The sequence below is a fragment of the Hypanus sabinus genome, chromosome 1 (assembly GCF_030144855.1).
Source record: "Hypanus sabinus isolate sHypSab1 chromosome 1, sHypSab1.hap1, whole genome shotgun sequence".
In the NCBI taxonomy this organism is placed as follows: Eukaryota; Metazoa; Chordata; class Chondrichthyes; order Myliobatiformes; family Dasyatidae; genus Hypanus; species Hypanus sabinus.
In genome coordinates, this window is record NC_082706.1 from 132374132 (window position 1) to 132393667 (window position 19536).

General features: G+C 42.2%; 2 protein-coding genes across 6 annotated transcripts in view; one reads left to right on the forward strand and one right to left on the reverse strand.

Annotated features, from left to right (window-relative positions):
• The window catches only part of cep76 (centrosomal protein 76), a 53102-nt gene extending 51700 nt beyond the window's left edge, over positions 1–1402 (reverse strand). For 2 of the 3 annotated variants that reach the window (XM_059976597.1, XM_059976587.1), the window contains exon 1: positions 1292–1402. In XM_059976597.1, the coding sequence (XP_059832580.1) occupies positions 1292–1354 (63 nt within the window). In that variant the 5' untranslated portion in view covers positions 1355–1402. The remainder of the gene's footprint in view (positions 1–1291) is intronic. The other variant, XM_059976593.1, reaches the window with a different exon arrangement.
• Positions 1403–1642: 240 nt separating this feature from the next.
• The window catches only part of psmg2 (proteasome (prosome, macropain) assembly chaperone 2), a 31353-nt gene continuing 13459 nt past the window's right edge, over positions 1643–19536 (forward strand). Inside the window, exons 1-4 of one of the 3 annotated variants that reach the window (XM_059976637.1) lie at positions 1643–1914; positions 7328–7499; positions 12333–12391; positions 14765–14883. In XM_059976637.1, coding sequence (XP_059832620.1) covers positions 1849–1914; positions 7328–7499; positions 12333–12391; positions 14765–14883 — 416 coding nt within the window. In that variant the 5' untranslated portion in view covers positions 1643–1848. Of the gene's footprint in view, positions 1915–1944; positions 2129–3239; positions 3468–7327; positions 7500–12332; positions 12392–14764; positions 14884–19536 lie in introns of those variants that run through there. The other 2 variants (XM_059976650.1, XM_059976640.1) reach the window with 2 other exon arrangements.

Sequence of the window (19536 nt, forward strand, 5' to 3'; positions counted from 1 at the left end):
ATGTTTATACAAGGAAAATATGCGCTGTGTGTTTTATATCCAAACGTTACTTAAAATGTAATGATACTATTGACTCATAAGACTTATCACTATATTCATGCCAGGAAAATATGCGCTGTGTGTTTAACATTAAATTTGTTAGATAAACCCTTTTAGAAACGAAATTGTGTGTATTAATTAGCCACTTATAAGTGACTTATAGTTTCACTTATATTCCGGTCGTGATTAACACCGCCTGCTCCCCCCACCCCACCCTGGTCAGCCAGTCCACAAGAATATTGTCAATATTAAACTGGTCTGTGGTGCAAAAAAGGTTGGGGATCCCAGCCTTATAACAACTGGTTCTGTGATCCTCTCTTACACACCGTTTATGTTCATTTCACTGAATAACAGAACCCTGTCATAAACTGGAGATTGCCTTTATTTGGTAAGATGCAAGGGGAAAGAAAAAGGAAAGTTGGGTGCAACTTTACAGTGTGTTGGCATCGTCTCATAGTATTTTAGATGTAGCAGACATTCATGAGGTTAGTTCCAGAGATTAAAGGTGCTGAGGTATGGAAAACATTGGAGCACATGGTGCCTTTGGTGTATGAGTATACAACTGAAAAAGGAGAAAATTTGCCTACTTAAGATAAATGCAGAGGAAAGCCTGCTCCCAGAGGGCTGTGGGCATTTAGAATTCTCTACCCCAGAGAGCTAGGTTATCACGACTGGCAGGCATTTAAATTAAAAAGTCAAGCAGTATGGAAAAGTGGAATTATGGCACTGCAGCTAATTTTGAGCAAACATTTCAAAGATTTCTGCAGCAAGCACGATAGATTAAATAGACCACTAATAAATTATTATCAGAAATGATAGTAAATTAATCACGCCAGAAATGCACATATCATTCGGATCAAAACTACCTGCTGCACTTTTTGGAAAAATCGGATTACAAAGTGTTAGTGAAGCTGTAGGGACGTCACCACCGATGACAAAGCCAACTTATGAGGGGTGACTAGCTTTATTCGCCTCTGTCCGAATAAAATGCAATGACAACTCGTGAAACGCTGCTGGGCAACCGGGAAAGTTACAAACGCCCATCTGCGAGGAAAAGGGCCTGAAGCCCACTGCCCGAGGATGGTGGGGGCAAACACTCTCATACTTAAAATACCCAAGTTCACTGTCATAGGCATTGATAGAGCACCTTGATGTCAGAGGACTGGGACGTGGTTCACTTAAGACGACCTGACAAACGCCAAAAGCCTCGGCAAGGGATCATTACACCGCCCGGTTCACCGTCGGGACTCACCTGGGTCAGCTGGTTGCGAACGATTTGCTTCAGCTCGGAGGCTTTCTCCACCGGCAGCGACATGATACCTGAGGCCTCGGTCCACTAAGCGCGGGTAGGGGCGGAGCTATGCGTCACCCGGCCGACAGGCACTGCCGCTCCGTGACATCGTCAACAGTCCACCAATCGGGCCATGGTACCTGAGACTCCGCCCCTCGCCGAATGTCACTCAATCCGACGCGCCCCCGCACGCTGCAGTCAGACTCCGCCCCCTCCCAATGACTCGGGAGCGTTGTTCGCAGCACCAGGGGGCCTCCGAGCGTTCAAAACCGCCGCCAAAACCGAGCGGGAATTTCCACCTGCCCATTACAAACGCCTGATCAACTTTATTTTAAATAAAGTCCAAACATCCCAAACGATAATTCCCAGACATTGTATTTATTTATCAGCGAGGAAAAGTAATGGAGATGACATTCAAGGTGACGCAAGTGCCCTGAGGCTGCCAGATCCAGCGAGGTCGCGAGTGACGTCATTAGAAGAGCGGCCGGCGGCGGCGACTGAGGCTTCGGGGACCCAAGATGCCTGTGTCGTTCGTCTCAAGTGGGGCCGCGGCAGTCAGCCTCCGGGGCTACACTTTCATCATGGTCAGTAGCCTTTTGCGTGCTTCTCTTTATCAGCTCCCGTTGCTCTGAAAAGATGACCACCGCCACTCACCTTTTCCATCTGAGAAAGGAATGAGACAATCACTTCCCCTGATTTTGTTCGGTGGGGAAAGATGTTAGTTAGGACAGCGGGAGCTTCTGTCCATGGGGAACAATAATATTGCAACAATCTGCTGGTTGAACAATGCTGCTGCAAGTAAGTTTTTCACTGCACATGTGCATATGACAATAGACCGTTTAATCTGTGTGGTGGAGTAGGATGTTTCTGGTCAAAATGTTCGTGGAACTAAGCAAGTCAGGCAGCATCCGTGGGGGGAAATGAACAGTTGTCATTTCAGGCCCAAACTGTTTATCAGGGCTTGGGCTGAAACGTTGACTGTTTCCCTCAATTGATGCTACCTGACCTGCGTAGTTCCACTAGCATTTTGTGTATACTGCTCAAGATTTCTAGAATCTGCAGATTCTCTTGTGTCTCTGAGACAAGATGTAGAGTCTCACCAAGCCTAGCATCAAACATACCTTTACCTCCTCTCTTTCTCCACTTTACAAAGGGATTGCTCCCTCTGTGATTACCATGTCCATTTGTTCCGCCCCCCCCCCCACCCGCACTCTACAAAGCGGCTGAAGTGTTACACCTGCTCATTCCCTTGATGAAAGTCTCGGTCGAAATGTCGACTGATTACTGTACTTTCTTCCATATGTGGTGCCTGGTCTGATGAGTCCTTCCAACATTTTGTGTGTGTTGCTTGGATTGCTAGCACCTGCAGATTTTCTCATGTTTGTGCTCATTCACCTCCTCTCTCACCTCCATTGATGGCCCCAAACGGTTATGAATGTGTAATCAAAATCAATATATAAATATATATTGATACATACTCACAGGTTTATTCAAATATTATATAAATATTAAATATACAACATTAACAGTAATTCCAAGTGAAGCAACACTTTGCCTGCAGATCTGCTGGGGTTTTTCTCTTGAGTGCGGTGCTCCTGAGGCTGTCCTCTGCACTGTTGAGATTCGTTGTAAATTTGGGGACCACTTTGTCAAGCACCTCCTTTCCATCCACCAAAGTGGAACTTCCCAGTGGCTAAACATTTTAATTCCAATTCCCATTATGACATGTTAGTCCATGGCCTCTTGTGCCAAGATGAGGCCACTCTCAAGGTGGAGGAACAATATTTCCTGTCTGGGTAGACTCCAACCTGATGGCATGAATTTCTCCTGGTAAAAGAATTTTTCCCTCCCCTCTTCCTTTCCCCACTCTGGCCTCTCACCTTTTCTCATCTGTCTATCATATTCCCAGGATCCTGAGGGTGAACTCGTCTTGGCACAAGAGGTGGCCATGGACCGACATGTCAGAACAGGAATGGAAATCAGAAATAAAATGTTTGGCCAACAGGAAGTTCTACTTTTGGCAAATGAAGCGAAGGTGCTCGACGAAGCCACCCGCGATTTACAACAGGTCTCACCAATGTAGAGGAGGCTACATTGGGAGCACCAAACTCAATAGATGACCCCAGCAGATTCACAGGTGAAGTGTTGCGTCACCTAAAAGGACTGTTTGAGGCTCAGTGGAGGTGAGGGAGGAGGTGAATGAGCAAGTGTAGCACTTAAGCCACTTGCAGGGATAAGTGCCCAAAGGGATGAATGGACAAGGGAATCACAGAGGGAGCAATCACTGCAGAAGGCAGAGGGGAATATGGAGGTAAAGTTACGTTTTGTGGCAGATTTTTTTGGAGATGGCAGAAATTGAGGATAATGCTGTATTGAATGCAGAGGCTCTTGGGATAGTAACTAAGGATCTATGATTCTAAAGCTGCAGTGGGTCATTCTTTTATGTTATTGAAATATGTGGTACTATTGTACTTGCCTTCCTTACTATATACTCAATATGCAAATTAACCTGAAGGGATTCCTGAATTAGGGCTTCCCAAGTCCCTCTGATTTCTGAATTCTCTCCCATTTAGAAAGCTATCTATACCTTTAGTCTTCATACCAAAATGCGTAACTCTTAACTATGCTGTATTCCATCTGCCACTTCTTTGCCCACTCTCCCAACCTGTCCAAATCCTGCATATTTTGCCTCCACAGCACTATCTGTCCCTTCACCAGTCTTTGTATCATCTCTGAACTTGGCTATAAAGTCATCAGTTCCTTCATCCAGATCATTAGCATATAAAGTGATAAGTTGTGGTCCTAACAGTTGACCCTCAAGGAACTCCTGAAGAAACACCCCTTTATTTGCAACCTCTGACTTATGCCTATCAGTCAATCTCCTGACAATGCTAGTACCTTGCCTCAACCACCAATGCCTCTTACCTTGTTTAGCAGCCTTATGTGCAGCACCTTGTCAAAGGTCTTCTAAAAATCTAAGTAAACAACATTCACTTACTCTTTTGTTGAAACTGTTACCTCAAAGAGTTCTAACAGATTTGTCAGACAAGGTTTCCCCTTAACAAAATCCACCTGAGTTCGTCATGTACTTCCAAGTACTTTGAAGTTTCATCTTCAATAACAGACTTTGAAATCTTACTAATCATTGAAGTCAGGCTAACTGGCTATATTATATGGAATATATTTTATCTTTTTGCCTCACTCTCTTAAACAGTTGTTACTTTTGCAATTTTTCAGTGCTCTGGGATCCTTCCTGACTCCAGTGTTTCTTGAAATATTACTATACTGTAAATGCTTCCATGAACTCTTCAGGTACCATTTTTGGAACTCTGAGATGTAGTCCATCTAGCCAAGGCGATTTATGCTCCTTCGTACATTTCAGCTTCCCCAGCACCTTCAACTTAGTAATGACACTTCAGTCACTTCTGCCCTATGACACCTGAGAGAATTTCTGGCATGTTACTAGTACGTTCCAATCTGAAGAATAATAAAAAGTTAACACGAGTGAATCTGCAGATGCTGGAAATAAATAAAAAACACAAAATGCTAGCAGAACTCAGCAGGCTAGACAGCATCTATGGGAGGAGGTAGTGACAACGTTTCAGGCCGTAACTCTTCATCAGGGGTTTTGTGTTTTTTAATAATAAAAAGTTCTTACTTTTCCCATCACTACTAGTACAGAATTATTTTCCAGTGTTTCAATGTCTACTCTTTCCTCTCTTACCATTTAAGTATCTAAATGTCACAGATAGACTGTCAACCTAATGCAGGGTGTTGAATTGAAGTATCAGCAATTCCTTTCCCTTCATAGACACTGCTCAACCCATTAAGTTCCTCCAGCAGATCGTTTGTTGCTCCATATTCCAGCATCAGTAATATCCCATGTCTCCAGATTCACCATTGCAATGTTCCTACAGAGTGTGTCCCCAGTACTCAGTCTATGACTGTTGATAAAAGTGAGGAAAGATACACACGATAAACTTTAGCGTTCAGATATTTGCAAAACAGGTTAGTAAATGTAAGGCTGTTTGTTACTGTGTGCATTTAAGTACACACTTTGCCAGAAGCACTTGGTTTGAGCAGTGTTCCAGATGTTGAAGTGTGTGAGGGAAGAGAAGTGAGTGCAGTTATAAGGAAAAAGATGCTCAAAAAGCTGAAATGCCTAAGGGTACCCAAGTCATCTGGACCAGATGAACTGCATCCTAGGGTTGTGAAAGGGGTAGCTTTGGTAATGATCTTTTTAAAAAAATCATTGGACTCTGCCATGGTGCCAGAGGACTGAAAAATTGCAAATCTCACTCCACTCTTTAAGAAAGAAGGAAGGCAGCAAAAAGGAAATTATAGACCAGTTCGCCTGACCTCAGTTGCTGGGAAGATGTTGGAGTCAATTGTTAACTATGAGGTTATGGAGTACTTGGTGACACAGGACAAGATAGAACAAAGGCAGCAAGGTTTCTGGCATGGTTAGAGCATTGGCTGGTTGGTAGGAGGCAACGAGTGTGAATAAAAAGATCCTTTTCAGTTGGCTGCCAGTAAGTAACTGATGGTGTTTTGGCAGGGTTGGTGTTGGGACCGCTTCTTATATTGATATATTGATAATTTAGACGATGGAATAGGTGTCTTTGTTGCCAGGTTTGCAGATAATACGAAGATTGGTGGAGGGGCAGGTAGTGTTGAGGAAACAGGTAGGCTGTAGAAGGACTTAGACAGATTAGGAGAATGGGCAGAAAGTAGCAAATGAAATACAGTGTTGGAAAATGCATGGTCATGCTCTTTGGTAGTAGAAATAAATGTGCGGACTATTTTCTAAATGGGAAGAAAATCCAAAGATTTGAAGTCCTTGTGCAAAACACCTTAAAGGTTAACTTGCAGGTAGAGTCGGTGGTGAGGAAAGCAAATGCAATGTTAGCATTCATTTCAACAAGTCTAGAATACAAGAGTAGGGACGTGATGCTGAGGCTATATGAGGCCTCACCTTGAGAATTGTGAACAATTTGGTGTTGCTCATCTGAGAAAAGATGTGCTGGCATTGGAGAGGGTTCAGAGGAGGCTCACAAGGATGATTCCGGGATTGAAAAGGTTATCATGCGAGTGTAATGCCTTGGTTCATATTTTTTGCTGATATGCTGTTCTGTATTTCATTTTGTGCTGTTCTGTGGGAGCTGCTTGTTTTCTGCTTATGTTTGGGTTACTGTTGAAGATAAGAGAGAGGAGAATTGTGTGTCAAATTAGGATGGTTGGATTAATTGTATGCAATGTACTCTCTGTTATTTTGTGGCACTCATTTGTAACAGAGTAACAAATTACACAACATCCACACGAACAGGGGGCTTTGGGTGGGCTCGTACCTCAGTCTCACACATTTGGCAGGGCCGGAGGTTGTCTCCCCTAGACTTATGCAGCCAAGGAAACCAGAGTGTTTCACAAGGAACGTTTGATGGCTCTGGGTCTGCACTCACTGGAATTCAGAAGGATGAGGGGGTATCTCATTGAAACCTTTTGAATGTTGAAAGACCTAGACAGAGTAGATGTGGAAAGGATGAATACCATAGTAGGGGAGTCTAGGACAAGAGGGAAGAGCCTCAGGATAGAGTGGTGTCCATTTATAACAGATGCGGAGAAATTTCTTTAGCCAGAGGGTGGTGAATTTGTGGAACTTATTACAACAGACAGCCGTGAAGGCCAGGTCATTGGGTCTATTTAAGGTAGAGCTTGATAGTTTCTTGATTGGATGTGGCATGAAAGGTTATGGGGAGAAGGCTGGGGAGTGGGGCTGAGGAGGGGGAAAAGGGATCAGCCATGATTGAATGGCAGAGCAGGCTTGATGGGCCAAATGGCCTAATTCAACTACTATGTCTTATGTTCTGATGTTGCATGCTGACTATAATATTGTGTGCTTTATAGTGAGGAGGAGGGTTGGATAGTTAGAATTTATTTCTAAAGCAGTATGTTTTAAAAAAATTTTAACCATCTGTAATTAACTTTTTTATGTTACAGCCAGTTGTTTCTGTCGGCAATGTTGGCCAGTTAGCAGTAGATCTGATAATATCTACACTCAACCTACCACGGGTTGGTTATATTCATACTGATTGCCTTGTTCCAGTGGTGGGAAACAATCCATATGCAACAACAATGGAAAATTCCTCAGAAATGTGCACCAGCTCTGAGGGTAAGTGGCATCACTTTCTGCATTTAAAAAGAACAAGGAAGAGTATCTTCAGGAAATTTATGAATGTAAATTTTGAGTAATGTTTCTTTGGAAACAGGAAGTCCCAGATGACCTGGTGATGTTTCTAAATTATCAAGTCAAGTCACTTTTATTGTCATTTCGACCATAACTGCTGGTACAGTACATAGTAAAAATGAGACAACGTTTTTCATGGTGTTACATGACACAGTACAAAAACTAGATTGACCTACGTAAAAAACAATACAGAGAAAAAAAAATACACACAACAACTACACTAGACTACAAACCTACCCAGACTGCACAAAACAGTGCAGGCATTACAATAAATAATAAACAGGACAATAGGGCAGTACGGTGTCAGTCCAGACTCTGGGTATTGAGGAGTCTGATAGCTTGGGGGAAGAAACTGTTACATAGTCTGGTTGTGAGAGCCCGAATGCTTCGGCGCCTTTTCCCAGACGGCAGGAGGGAGGAGATTATATGAGGGGTGGGTGGGGTCCTTCATAATGTTGTTTGCTTTGCGGATGCAGCATGTAGTGTAAATGTCCGTGATGGCAAGAGTAGAGACCCAGATGATCTCAGCTGACCTCACTATCCGCTGCAGGGTCTTGCGATCTGAGATGGTGCAATTTCCGAACCAGGCAGTGATGCAGCTGCTCAGGATGCTCTCAATACAACTCCTGTAGAATGTGATGAGGATGGGGTGGGGTGGGAGATGGACTTTCCTCAGCCTTCGCAGAAAGTAGAGACGCTGCTGGGCTTTCTTTGCTATGGAGCTGGTGTTGAGGGACCAGGTGGTTGAACACCAAGAAATTTGGTGCGCTTAACGATCTTTACCGACGAGCCGTTGATGTTCAGTGAGGAGTGGTTGCTCCGTGCCCTCTTGAAGTCAACAACCATCTCTTTTGTTCATATTCAGAGACAGATTGTTGGCTCTGCACCAGTCCATTAGCCGCTGCACCTCCTCTCTGTAAACTGACTCGTCGTTCTTGTTGATGAGACCCACCACGGTCGTGTCATCAGCGAACTTAATGATATGGTTTGAGCTGTGTGTTGCAGCACTGTCGTGGGTCAGCAGGGTGAACAGCAGTGGACTGAGCACACAGCCCTGGGGGCCCCTGTGCTCAGTGTGATGGTGTTGGAGATGCTGCTCCTGATCTGGACTGACTGAGGTCTCCCAGTCAGGAAGTCTAGGATCCAGTTGCAGAGGGAGGTGTTCAGGCCCAGTCGGCTCAGCTTTCCAGTCAGTTTCTGAGGGATGATTGTGTTGAGTGCTGAACTGAAGTCTATGAACAGCATTCGAATGTACGTGTCTTTTTTGTCCAGGTGGGTTAGGGCCAGGTGGAGGGTGGTGGCAATGGCGCGTCTGTTGAGCGGTTGGGACGGTACGCAAACTGCAGGGGGTCCAGTGAGGGGGGCAGCAGGGTCTTGATATGCCTCATGACGAGCGTCTCGAAACACTTCATGATGATGGATGTGAGTGCAACAGGACGGTAGTCATTTAGGCAGAACACTGAAGACTTCTTCGGCATGGGGACGATGGTGGCAGCCTTGAAGCACACTGGAACGGTGGTGCTGCTCAGGGAGATGTTGAAGATGTACATCCTCTGAACTCTCTACCAGGAATATTGTCTGGTCCAGCAGTTTTCCGTGGGTTGACCCTGCACAGGGTTCTTCTCACATCGGCCACGGTGAGACACAGCACCTGGTCATTTGTAGGAGGGGTGGACTTCCTCGTCACCACGTCATTTTCTGCCTCAGCAGGCGTAGAAGTTATTCAGCACATCTGGGAGGGAGGCATCACCTGCACAGTCAGGTGATGTTGTCCTGTAATTGGTGATGTCCTGGATGCCCTTCAAAGGGGAAACCAACATTTGGGCAAATTATTCACTGTGGCTTCTACCCTTGTATGTACAAAGCTATGTAGTGAGTTAAATGCCTTCTCCAAAATCACCTGAGACAGAAGCTCCTGAGAGGGAAGCTTTCTTCAAGATTTTTAACGAGATCTTCCTTGGGAAATTGCAGAAAGTTAAGTACAGCATTGTCGCACGGCTGTATATTCTAATACTGTTGATTATTTCAGTCAGTTTCAACCAAGGCAATACCCAGTACTCCATAACTATGCCGTGTAAATAAAAGTAAACTCATGCATAACTATATATTAATAACAGTAAACGTAATACTTCCTTCAAGATATATCTACTAAATATTTGCCAATATTAACAAAAAAAGACTCACAGATGTTGCTGTTTCAAGGGCAAGTAAAGAGAGGATGGAGATAGATGTCTTTCCACGATACGCTTCATATCAAATCCAAATTACCCATGAAGGAAATGATATAAAAAAACAGCTTACAACAAGGAGTTGTTGTTCATACAAAATGAACTGCGCCTCTAGAGGGCAAAGCAGTGGCCATCCTATTTACAAACACCTGGCTTTGTGATACCCCTACATATGAGCAGGTGTGCATAATGTTAATTCAAAAGCTAACTTAAATTAATTCCTATGGACAACAGAAATCTCCCCTTCTGTCATTATTCTTAGCAGTTGTATGTGCGTTCATGACAATTCAATTGAGATATTTAAAATATGTTGTATTTTCTGACTTGTGTACAAAGTTGACTTCTATTAGAAGTTGACTTGTTGATGACTATGCAGACCACCAGTTGCTGCATTACCAGTCTGGACTGCACCATAGACTTTCATTGCCTCTGATCTTGAGTTTGGGCTGTGCTTCATTAAACCTGCAGTGGAATGATTCTAGGGAATAAGGTGGCAATGTGGATTTGGTGTTGACAGGGTCATATTTGCTGATCCCAACTATCCCAGTCTCCTTAACTATGTAAGGCAATTATTAAGGTCCTTGGGTGTTCGTGCCACTCTCAAAAGATTGTAAATTCATCCCCTTGTCTGCAGCTTGAGCAAAATTCTGACATGGGCATTTTAAAAAACACGAAGTGCAAGATTGTTGGAGTTTGGATGAGGTGTTAAAATGAGTCCTAGCTTCTCTTTTGGATAGGTATAAATGGTCCAGTGTTATCCTGTATCAAAGGCTCATGGTCTCTTTTCTATCTATCATTCCTCAACCAAGGTCACTAAACTAAATTAATCATTTGTGTTTATACTGGTATAAAATGGACTAAAATGGTATACAGCATTGCATGCATCTAAACCAACAATGATTAGACCAGAAGAATTTAATGGACGAAAAAGTATGATGGAATATTTTGATAAGGATGCTTTTTATGCTGTTGGGACAGTAAGTAGTGTTGATGAAAACAAGAAGAGGTTGCTGGTGTTGATGAATGATCTGTAAATAGTGAACTGGGATTGAGGTCCATTTTGGCTGAAGGACCTGTTACTGTGCTGAATGACTAAAAGTTCAGTGTCAGGTAGTGTAAGGTCATCTTTTGCTTCATTGGTTCTTATTGGTTGAATGTGAGGAGAAGAATATTTCTCAATGACAAGAAATATGGAACCAAAGAGAAGCAGAGATTTATAGACTTGTATAGAAGTCACTTAAAAAGTCTGTGGAAGTTGTAGAAATCTCCATAAAGCCCGCATCTAGAGTTTTTATTCTGGGCACACTTTCTTGGAGGATATTTGGAATGGAAACCTGTGACGTTACTGCAAGTAAGTTTTGCAATAAACTCAACATGAATGATACTGATGATACTTGATTCTTGAATGTTATCTACTCATAAAGAAGAATAACTAGGTATCAACTTCATTTGGTAATGAATTCCTGATGAATGTTGAAAAGCATAAATGGAGTGGATGTGGAGAGGATTTTTCAGTAGTAGGAGGGTCTAAGACCGGAGGACAAACCTCGGAATAGAATATAGATCAGAGATGAGGAGGAATTCCTTTAGCCAGAGGGTGCTGAGTCTGTGGAATTCATTGCCACAGATGGCTGTGGAGGCCAAGACATGGAGTGTATTTAAAATGAAGGTTGATTGATTCATCAAGGGTGCCAGATGTTACAGGGAGAAAGCAGGAGAACGGGGTGGAGAGGGAAAATAAGTCGGCCATGATCCAATGGTGGAGCAGACATGATGGGCCAAATGGCCTACTTCAGCTCCTATATCTCCTAGTCTTATGACTAAACTGAAAATAGGTTGTCAAGATCAGGGAAGTTTAAGCAGGTGAGATGTAATCTAATTCAATTTTGGATGATTAAAGTAGGTAATAGATTAGGGAAAAACTCGTTCCTCTGGTAAGGGAAATCCAGAGCAAGTGGACATAATCATAAACTGTGAACATGTGATTCATGGGTAAAGACAGCAGGCTGCTTCACATAGGATTTTATTTTTTCTGTCTGCTAATAGAACAGTACAGAAGCAGGCCATTCAGCCCATGCTGTTCATGCTAAGTTTAATTGAGGCTGGTTAATTTAGGAATTTCAGGGCTGAGCTTAAGATGTTTGTTAGATAATGGCTCATGTATACTATTAGACATGCTCTAACGAGCTGATGAAGTGGTTAGCTGAGTAACTCCTGTTCCTAAGACGTGCGAGAGTGCTTTTCTCCAACACTGTCTTTGTGTGGTATTCATTAACATTTTCTTTTGTATGACTTTCAAAGATGTTCATTAGAACTACAATTGTTTTCTAGCTATAATTGCATCCAGCCAAAATGTAGTATCTTATTCTTATTTGTAGAGACCAGTCCATGATATTTATTTTCTGGACACAAATGCAAGTTCATTTCTTTTGAGGGTATATAATGAAACTGGCTGTTATAACTGCAAAATCTCACTGGGAGCTTGTTACCTTCTTGTGTTTAATGTGTTGATTTTTCTCTATAATTACAGTTTATGCATCAGGAGAGCAGAAGTTGGCAGTCCTCCAGATTCGGTCACCAATTGTTCGGGTACTACAGCTACAAATTGAAAATTGTTTCTGTCTTTCATGAATTAAGTATTTAAAATTAAGTGCTTTCCACCAAATATGGCATGGGGCTATGGGATGACTTAATTGAACAAAAATTAGCTTTGATTTGGAAAATATATATGAGGGATACATATCCCTCTGCAACAAGTGATTTCCTACATCTCTCTGTTTTAAATGATTTCCTCTTATATTGAAGTTATATCCCCTGTTTGAGATATTCTTGTTACTGGAAACATCTCAACATTTGCCTTGTTTTCCCTTTGTAGGACCTTGTATTGATCATATCCAAAAATACAGATCCAGTTTTTTTGACTGCTCTTGATAGGACATCCCTATTATTCTATGAATGACCTTAGCAATTTTTTTGGACTGCTTCCAACAGTAGTAGATCCTTTTTAAATAGGGGGACCAATACAGTTTTTATAAGAGTGGTCTCACCAACACCATCTACAATTGTTACAATGCTTTGCTATTTCTAAACTCTTAACCTTTTCACAATAAAGACTAAACTGCTATTTGTCTTCCTGAGAATTTGCTGCACCTATCTGCTAATTTTTTTGTGATTCATGCACAAAACACATAGATCTCTCTGTCCTTCACTCATTTCCAGTCCCTCTCCATGTACGGTATTGTGCAAAAGTCAAAGGCACAATAGCTAGGGTGTTGTAAGAATTTTGCACAGTTACAGTAGTAATTTTATGTTTTGCAATGTACTGCTGCCGCAAAAAAAAATAAATTCCGTGACATATCTGAGTGGTGATAAACCTGATTCTGATATAGGTCTTGTTTGTGGACTAAGAGTGGAAAGGGGACAGGGAGAGGTGAATCATAGTTGGGAAGAGGGGGAGGGACTGGAAGCACAGAGAGACATTCTATAGTGATTAATAAATCAATTGTTTGGAATCAAATTGCCTTGCCTGATGTCTCAGGGTTTGGTATGTCTGTACCTGGCTACTCCTTGCCCCGGCACTCCTTCTCTGCCATCTGTCCCACTCCTCTCGTGTGGCCTACCATATTGACAAATAGAGTACTGTGCAGAAGTCTTAGACACCCTAGCTGTATACGTATGTGTGCCTAAGACTTTTGCACAGCACAGTATATAATGGTCTTCCTTTTGATTATTTCATCAGATCGGATGACGTCAAGCTTTCCCACATTAAACTCCTATTGCCAAGTGCTCTCCTGCTCCTCAATTTTACCTATGGCCACTTGCAGAATCCAACTGTTCCAACTTTTTTGGTGTCATTGGCAAAAATGAAAACCTTGTGTTCTGCTCCCTCCTTCAGGTCACTAATGTAAAGAACAAATAATTGAGGTCCAAGATTGATCCTTGGAGCACTCTACTAGTTGCACCATTCTGGCCTGAAAAAGATATATTTATTTTGTAAAAGAGTTTGATGGAATTCATTTACTGTGCTGAATGAAATCACTGGACCTAAAGAAATATATGTTTGACTTGTAGATAGTGTAGTGTAGATTCACTACTTTGATTCCAGAGATGATGGACTTGGCCCATGAGATTAAGTTAAAGCCAGCCTCTTTTCATTTGAATTTAGTTAGTTTTGTTGAGCTAGGTTTCTGAGAAGGAACACAGAGTCTAAAGCCAGGCCATATAATTTCAGGACAGGGGCCTAGCCATTTAGGACTGAGAGAAAAACTAATTTCTTCATGAGGGGTTGTAAATCTAGGCATTCTGTACCTCAGGGATATGAATGCTCATATGTTGAGTACATTGAAAGCTGAGATTATAGGAATTGGACTCTTAAGGCAGTCACAGCATGTGGAATCTGTTGGAGAAATGGATCAGGCACAGAGCTGACCAGAAATTGCTGAATGATGGATCAGGCTTGTGCAGCTGCATAGTCTACTCCAGCCTTTCCGTATGTCCTTGAAATGTTGTGGTGCAAGGAGAGCTGCATGATGAACACTCTTATCGGCAGTTTGTCCAATGAGTAAGAACGTCGTTAATTCTGTAGTCATATTTTCCAGTCACGTTTTATTTACACAGCAGGTTTGTCTTTTAACATGAGCAGAATTCAGAATGCTGGGAGAAATCTTGCATTCCACTGCTCTGCAGTTTGACCATTTCTGGATCATGGGATCATAGGTTTTGGAAAAATTTGAACAGATAAAATTCACTATTGTTCGGGGCTCCACAGTGCAGAAATGCGGGGCAAATTGGAATCTTGCACAAGCAACTTGCTGTTTTCTCGTTATTTTCTGACTGCCTTTCATTGGAGAAGTGTATGGAAATTGATCGGGAAGGCTAGTTTAGAGAATAAATTCCAGTGTAGATCTCATGAGTCAGCTAACCCGTTCTCTTAAAATTTGGTGTTCCTTTTACTTTTTATAGGGAAAACAACGCACATTCCGACAGCAGCTCCTTTCCTGGATTAAAGAAAGTGAATTCAGTAGGGTTATACTCTTGTCCAGCAGCTATGCACATCACCGTGTTGACCAGCAGCTCATTGGGTAAGTTTAGCCTCATACATAATGCTAGCATTCTCAAGAGCCAAATGTCATCAGACATTCACGTTGTAGGTACTGAGCCTTGGAGCTCAGTGTTAATCAAAGCAGAGACTTTGCCACCTTTATTACATTTGTCTCAGATCCTGAAGTAGAAAAGGAAAATAAAGAAGCAGGTGACACTTACCCAAACTCCAAGGTGCTTCTGAGGTTCTGGACTGGAAGCTGAATGGAAAAGACAACTGTGGAACGACTCCTTAAATTTTAAGCCATTGTCTTGCTTGAATTGCCCGTGGAGATCATTTTTAACCCAGAGGGCTGAATTGACAATACTCAATACAGGTATCCCCCGTTTTCGGAAAGTTTGCTTTACGCCACTTCACTTTTACGAAAGACCTACATTAGTACCTGTTTTCGCTAACCAAAAGAAATCCGAAGAGGATTTTCACTTTTATGAGAAAAGGTGAAAATAGCGTTCAGCGTTTGTTTTGCAGTGAGCCGCGCGCACCCCGAGCAGCGAGAGTGGCACCGCCAAGCTCCTTTCAGGAACTACACTCAGCATCTCAGCATCAAACCGCCATAGCTTTGAACTGTGTCTGTGAGCATCTGTGCTTTATCTCCATTTATTTTGTGCATCCGTTGGCAAGACATGCCCTAAGGTATCAGAAGAGCCTATGAGAGCTCATAAGGGTGTTATGCTTAGTGTAAAACTGGACGTAGTTAAGCATTTCGATCGTGGTGAATGAAGAAGGACATCTCATTAGTTCTGGAATGAAAATCATCCTGAGAGCAGATGTGGCAGAGAAGGGAAATGCCATGTTTGTATTCATTTCAAGCAGTCTAGAATACAAGAAAAAGGTTGTAATGCTGAGGCTTTATAAGGCACTGGTGAGACCTCACCTTGAGTATTGTGAACAGTTTTGGGCTCCTGTTCCTAGAAAAGATGTGTTGGCTTAGAGAGGGTCCGGAGGAGGTTCACAAGGATGATTCCAGGAATGAAAGGGTTATCATACAAGGAATGTTTGATGGCTCTGGGTCTGTACTTGTTGGAATTTAGAAGGACAGGGAGTATCTCATTGTAACCTTTTGAATGTTGAAAAGCCTAGATAGAGTAGATGTGAAAAAGATATTTCCCATGGTGGGGGAGTCTAGGACAAGAGGGCACAGCCTCAAGATAGAGGGGCGCCCTTTCAAAGCAGAGATGTGGAGAAATTTCTTTACCCAAAGGGTGGTGAATTTGTGGAATTTGTTGCCACATGCAGCTGGGGAGGCAAGGTTGTTGGGTGTATTTAAGGCAGAGATTGATAGGTTCTTGATTGGATAATGGCATCAGAGGTTATGGGGAGATGGCCGGGAAGGCCAGGTAAATTTGAGGGCGGTTTGGAAGTTGGAGGCAAAGTTGATGAAATTGACAAGCTCAGCATGAGTGCAGGAAGCAGCACCAATGTAGTTATCACTGTAGCATAGGAAAAGTTGGGGCATGATACCTGTGCAGGCTTGGACTGTTCCACATAGCCGACAAAAAGTCAGGCATAGCTGGGGCCCATGCAAGTGCCTATGGCTATAGCTTGGTTTGAAGGAAGTGGGAAGAGCCAAAGGAGAAATTTTTGAGAGTGAGAACCAGTTCCGTCATTTGGAGGAGAGTGCTGGTGGAGGGGAAATGGTTAAGTTTCATGTCCAGAAAGAGGAAAAGGGCTTTGATGCCTTCCTGGTGGGGGATGGAGGTGTGTTGGCACTGGACATTCATAGTGAAAATGAAACAACCATGGCCTGGGAATTTGAAGTCATTGAAAAGATCAAGAGCTTGTGAAATATGTATGTAGATAGGAAGGGACTGAACCAGGGGAAGGGATAAAACAAAGTCTGGGTATGTAGATAAGAGTTCGGTGGGGCAGGAACAAGCAGAAACACCTAAGCCTACCTGGATAGGCAGGTTTATGGATCTTGGGAAGAAGGTAAAAACAGGAGGTGTGGGATAGTGAGGTTGGTGGCAGTGGATGGGAGAGCCTCAGACCTAAGGTGCTCCTTAGTGGGATCCTGTTCAAGTGTAAGAGATGGTGTCTGAGAGCTGAGAGGGTAAGGGTCAATCTGCCAAACTACTACAGCACCCCTCTTATCTGCAGATTTGATGGTGAGGTTAGGATTAGTGCTGAGAGAGTGGAGAGAAGTACGTTCGGAAGGAGTGAAGTTAGAATTGGATAGAGGAGTAGCAAAGTTGAGATGGTTGATGAGTAATATCATATTTATCTTCTCTGGAATACTCTACTGTTCAACATGCTTTTCTATAATCCAAAAATTAAACTGATGGATAATATCTTTAAAAAAATAAAATAAAAAATTATATATATATAATTCAACTAGTGCAGAACTGAGCCACTATATCCCTTTTGGTCCTCGGTAGAGACAGGATGAAGAAATTCCTCATTGTCTCGAACCTGAACATCCAACTTTTTTGTCCGACTGACCTCTGGTTCTTGACGATCCTTCATCAAACCTGTTAACTCCATTAAATGAATACTTCAATGAGGTCAACTCATTCCTCTAAGTACAGGAGAGTATGGGCCAGCTGCTTAGCCTGTCCTTGTGCAATAACCTGCCATCCTAGCTGTTGGTCTGGTGAACCTTAGCTGCAATCCCTTTATTGTAAATGCAGGCAGAACAGATATATGCATAATATTCGAAAACCAGACATTAATTAGAGCAAGACATCCTTGCTTTGCTCTCAAATTCTGTTGCAATAAATGCCAATTTACCATTTGCCTTACCAATTGCTTTCTGTATCTGAATGTTAGCATGAGGTGGTTTGTGTTCTAAAGAAGACAACCGCCTTTCAGTCTGACTACTTAAAAGTCACTCCATCTATTTCTCTACTACAGTGGTTGATCTTGCATTTTTCATATACCATCAATTTACCTATTAGTACAGTCTATTTATGTTCCTGAAGCTCTGCATTCCCTTCACTAACCAATTGCCACTAAACTTAGGATCTAGGTTTGCTGGATACCCTGATCCAGTGATTGATGTAGGTTGAGAGCAGCTGGGATCCTAAAACCAGGTTCCCAATCCAAAAATTATGTGTTTATTTCTACAACACCCACAAAATGCTGGACAAACTCCACAAGTCAGGTAACATCTTGTCACTCCCTTAATGAATTTCTGTTGTACTTCTATTAGATTTTTATTAGAAATGTTTCACCCTATAAATTGGACCTACCAGCAAATTTTGTTGAATATTGATATAGCCACTTCAGATTTGTCTAGAACAAATTGGAGACGAATATTCAATTAGTAAGAGATCTTTGCAATGACAGATGTTCAGGACATTTATAGCTTTTGAACATCCTAATAAAGTGGCCACTGAATGTATGTTAGATATGGGCATCTGGGATTAAGTTCCTTGAATATAAGGAATGTAGTATACTTCAGAAGGAAATTAGAAGCACCAAATGGGCCCATGAGATATCTCTGACATAATAAGGTAAAGGAAAAACCTAAAATATTCTATAAGTATACTACGAGCAAAAGGTTAATTTAGGAGAGTTCCCTTGAGGATCAGAATGGTTGTCTATGTGTGGAGCCATGGAGATGAGTAAGGTCTTAAATTAATACTTACCTGTATTTAGGTTGGAGAAGGACAAGGAAACCTACCTCTGACATCTTCCATATGTTCTCCCACTCATCTTAAAATTATGCCCTCTCATATTAGTGTTGTTGCTACCCTGGGATAAAGGTGCTTGTTGTCTACCCTTTGAATGTCCCTTATCATCTTATACACCTTTAACAAGTCTCTCATCCAACTTTGCTGCAAATGGAAAAGCCCTAGCTCACTCAACCTTTCTCATAAGACATACTTTCTAATCTAGACATCATCCTGGTAAATTTCCTCTGCCCCATCTCTGAAGCTTCCATAACCTTGCTATCATGAGGTGACCAGACTTGACCACGACACTTCAAGTGTGGTCTAACCAGTTTTATAGAGTAGCAACATTATCTCATTGTTCTTGCGCTCAATCCCCCGACTAATGAAGGCCAACACACCAAATGCCTTCATAACTACCCTATCAACTTTGAGAAATCTATGAACATGGAGCCTAGGATCCTTCTGTTCCTCCACACTGCTAAGAATCCTGCCATTAACCTTGCACTTGGCCTTCAAGTTTCCAAAGTGTATCCTTTCACACTTTTCCATATTGAACTCAGCTCAGCTCTGCATCCTATCAATGTCCCATTGTAAGCTATGACAACCTTCTATATCACTATTCTATTCCATATATTCTATTCTATATCAACTATATATTCTATATAGCACTATTCTATATCAACCTTCTATTCCACATCACTAACAACCTTTGTGTCATCTGCAAATTTACTAACCCACTCTTCCACTTCCTCATCCAAATTATTTATAGAAGTCACTAATGTGCCATTTTAACTTTAAAAGACTTGTACCACGGTAGCATAGCAGTTAGTGTGATGCTCTTACAGCTCGGGGTGCTTGGGAGTTCAATTCCAGTGCCATCTGTAAGGGGTCTGTATGTCCTCCCTGTTGAGTGCAGGCTTTTCCCCAGGTGCTCTGGTTTTCTCCCATGGTTCAAAGACTGTGATAGGTTAGGTTCATTGACTGTAATTGTAATTTGACCTGTGATTAGGTTAGGGTTT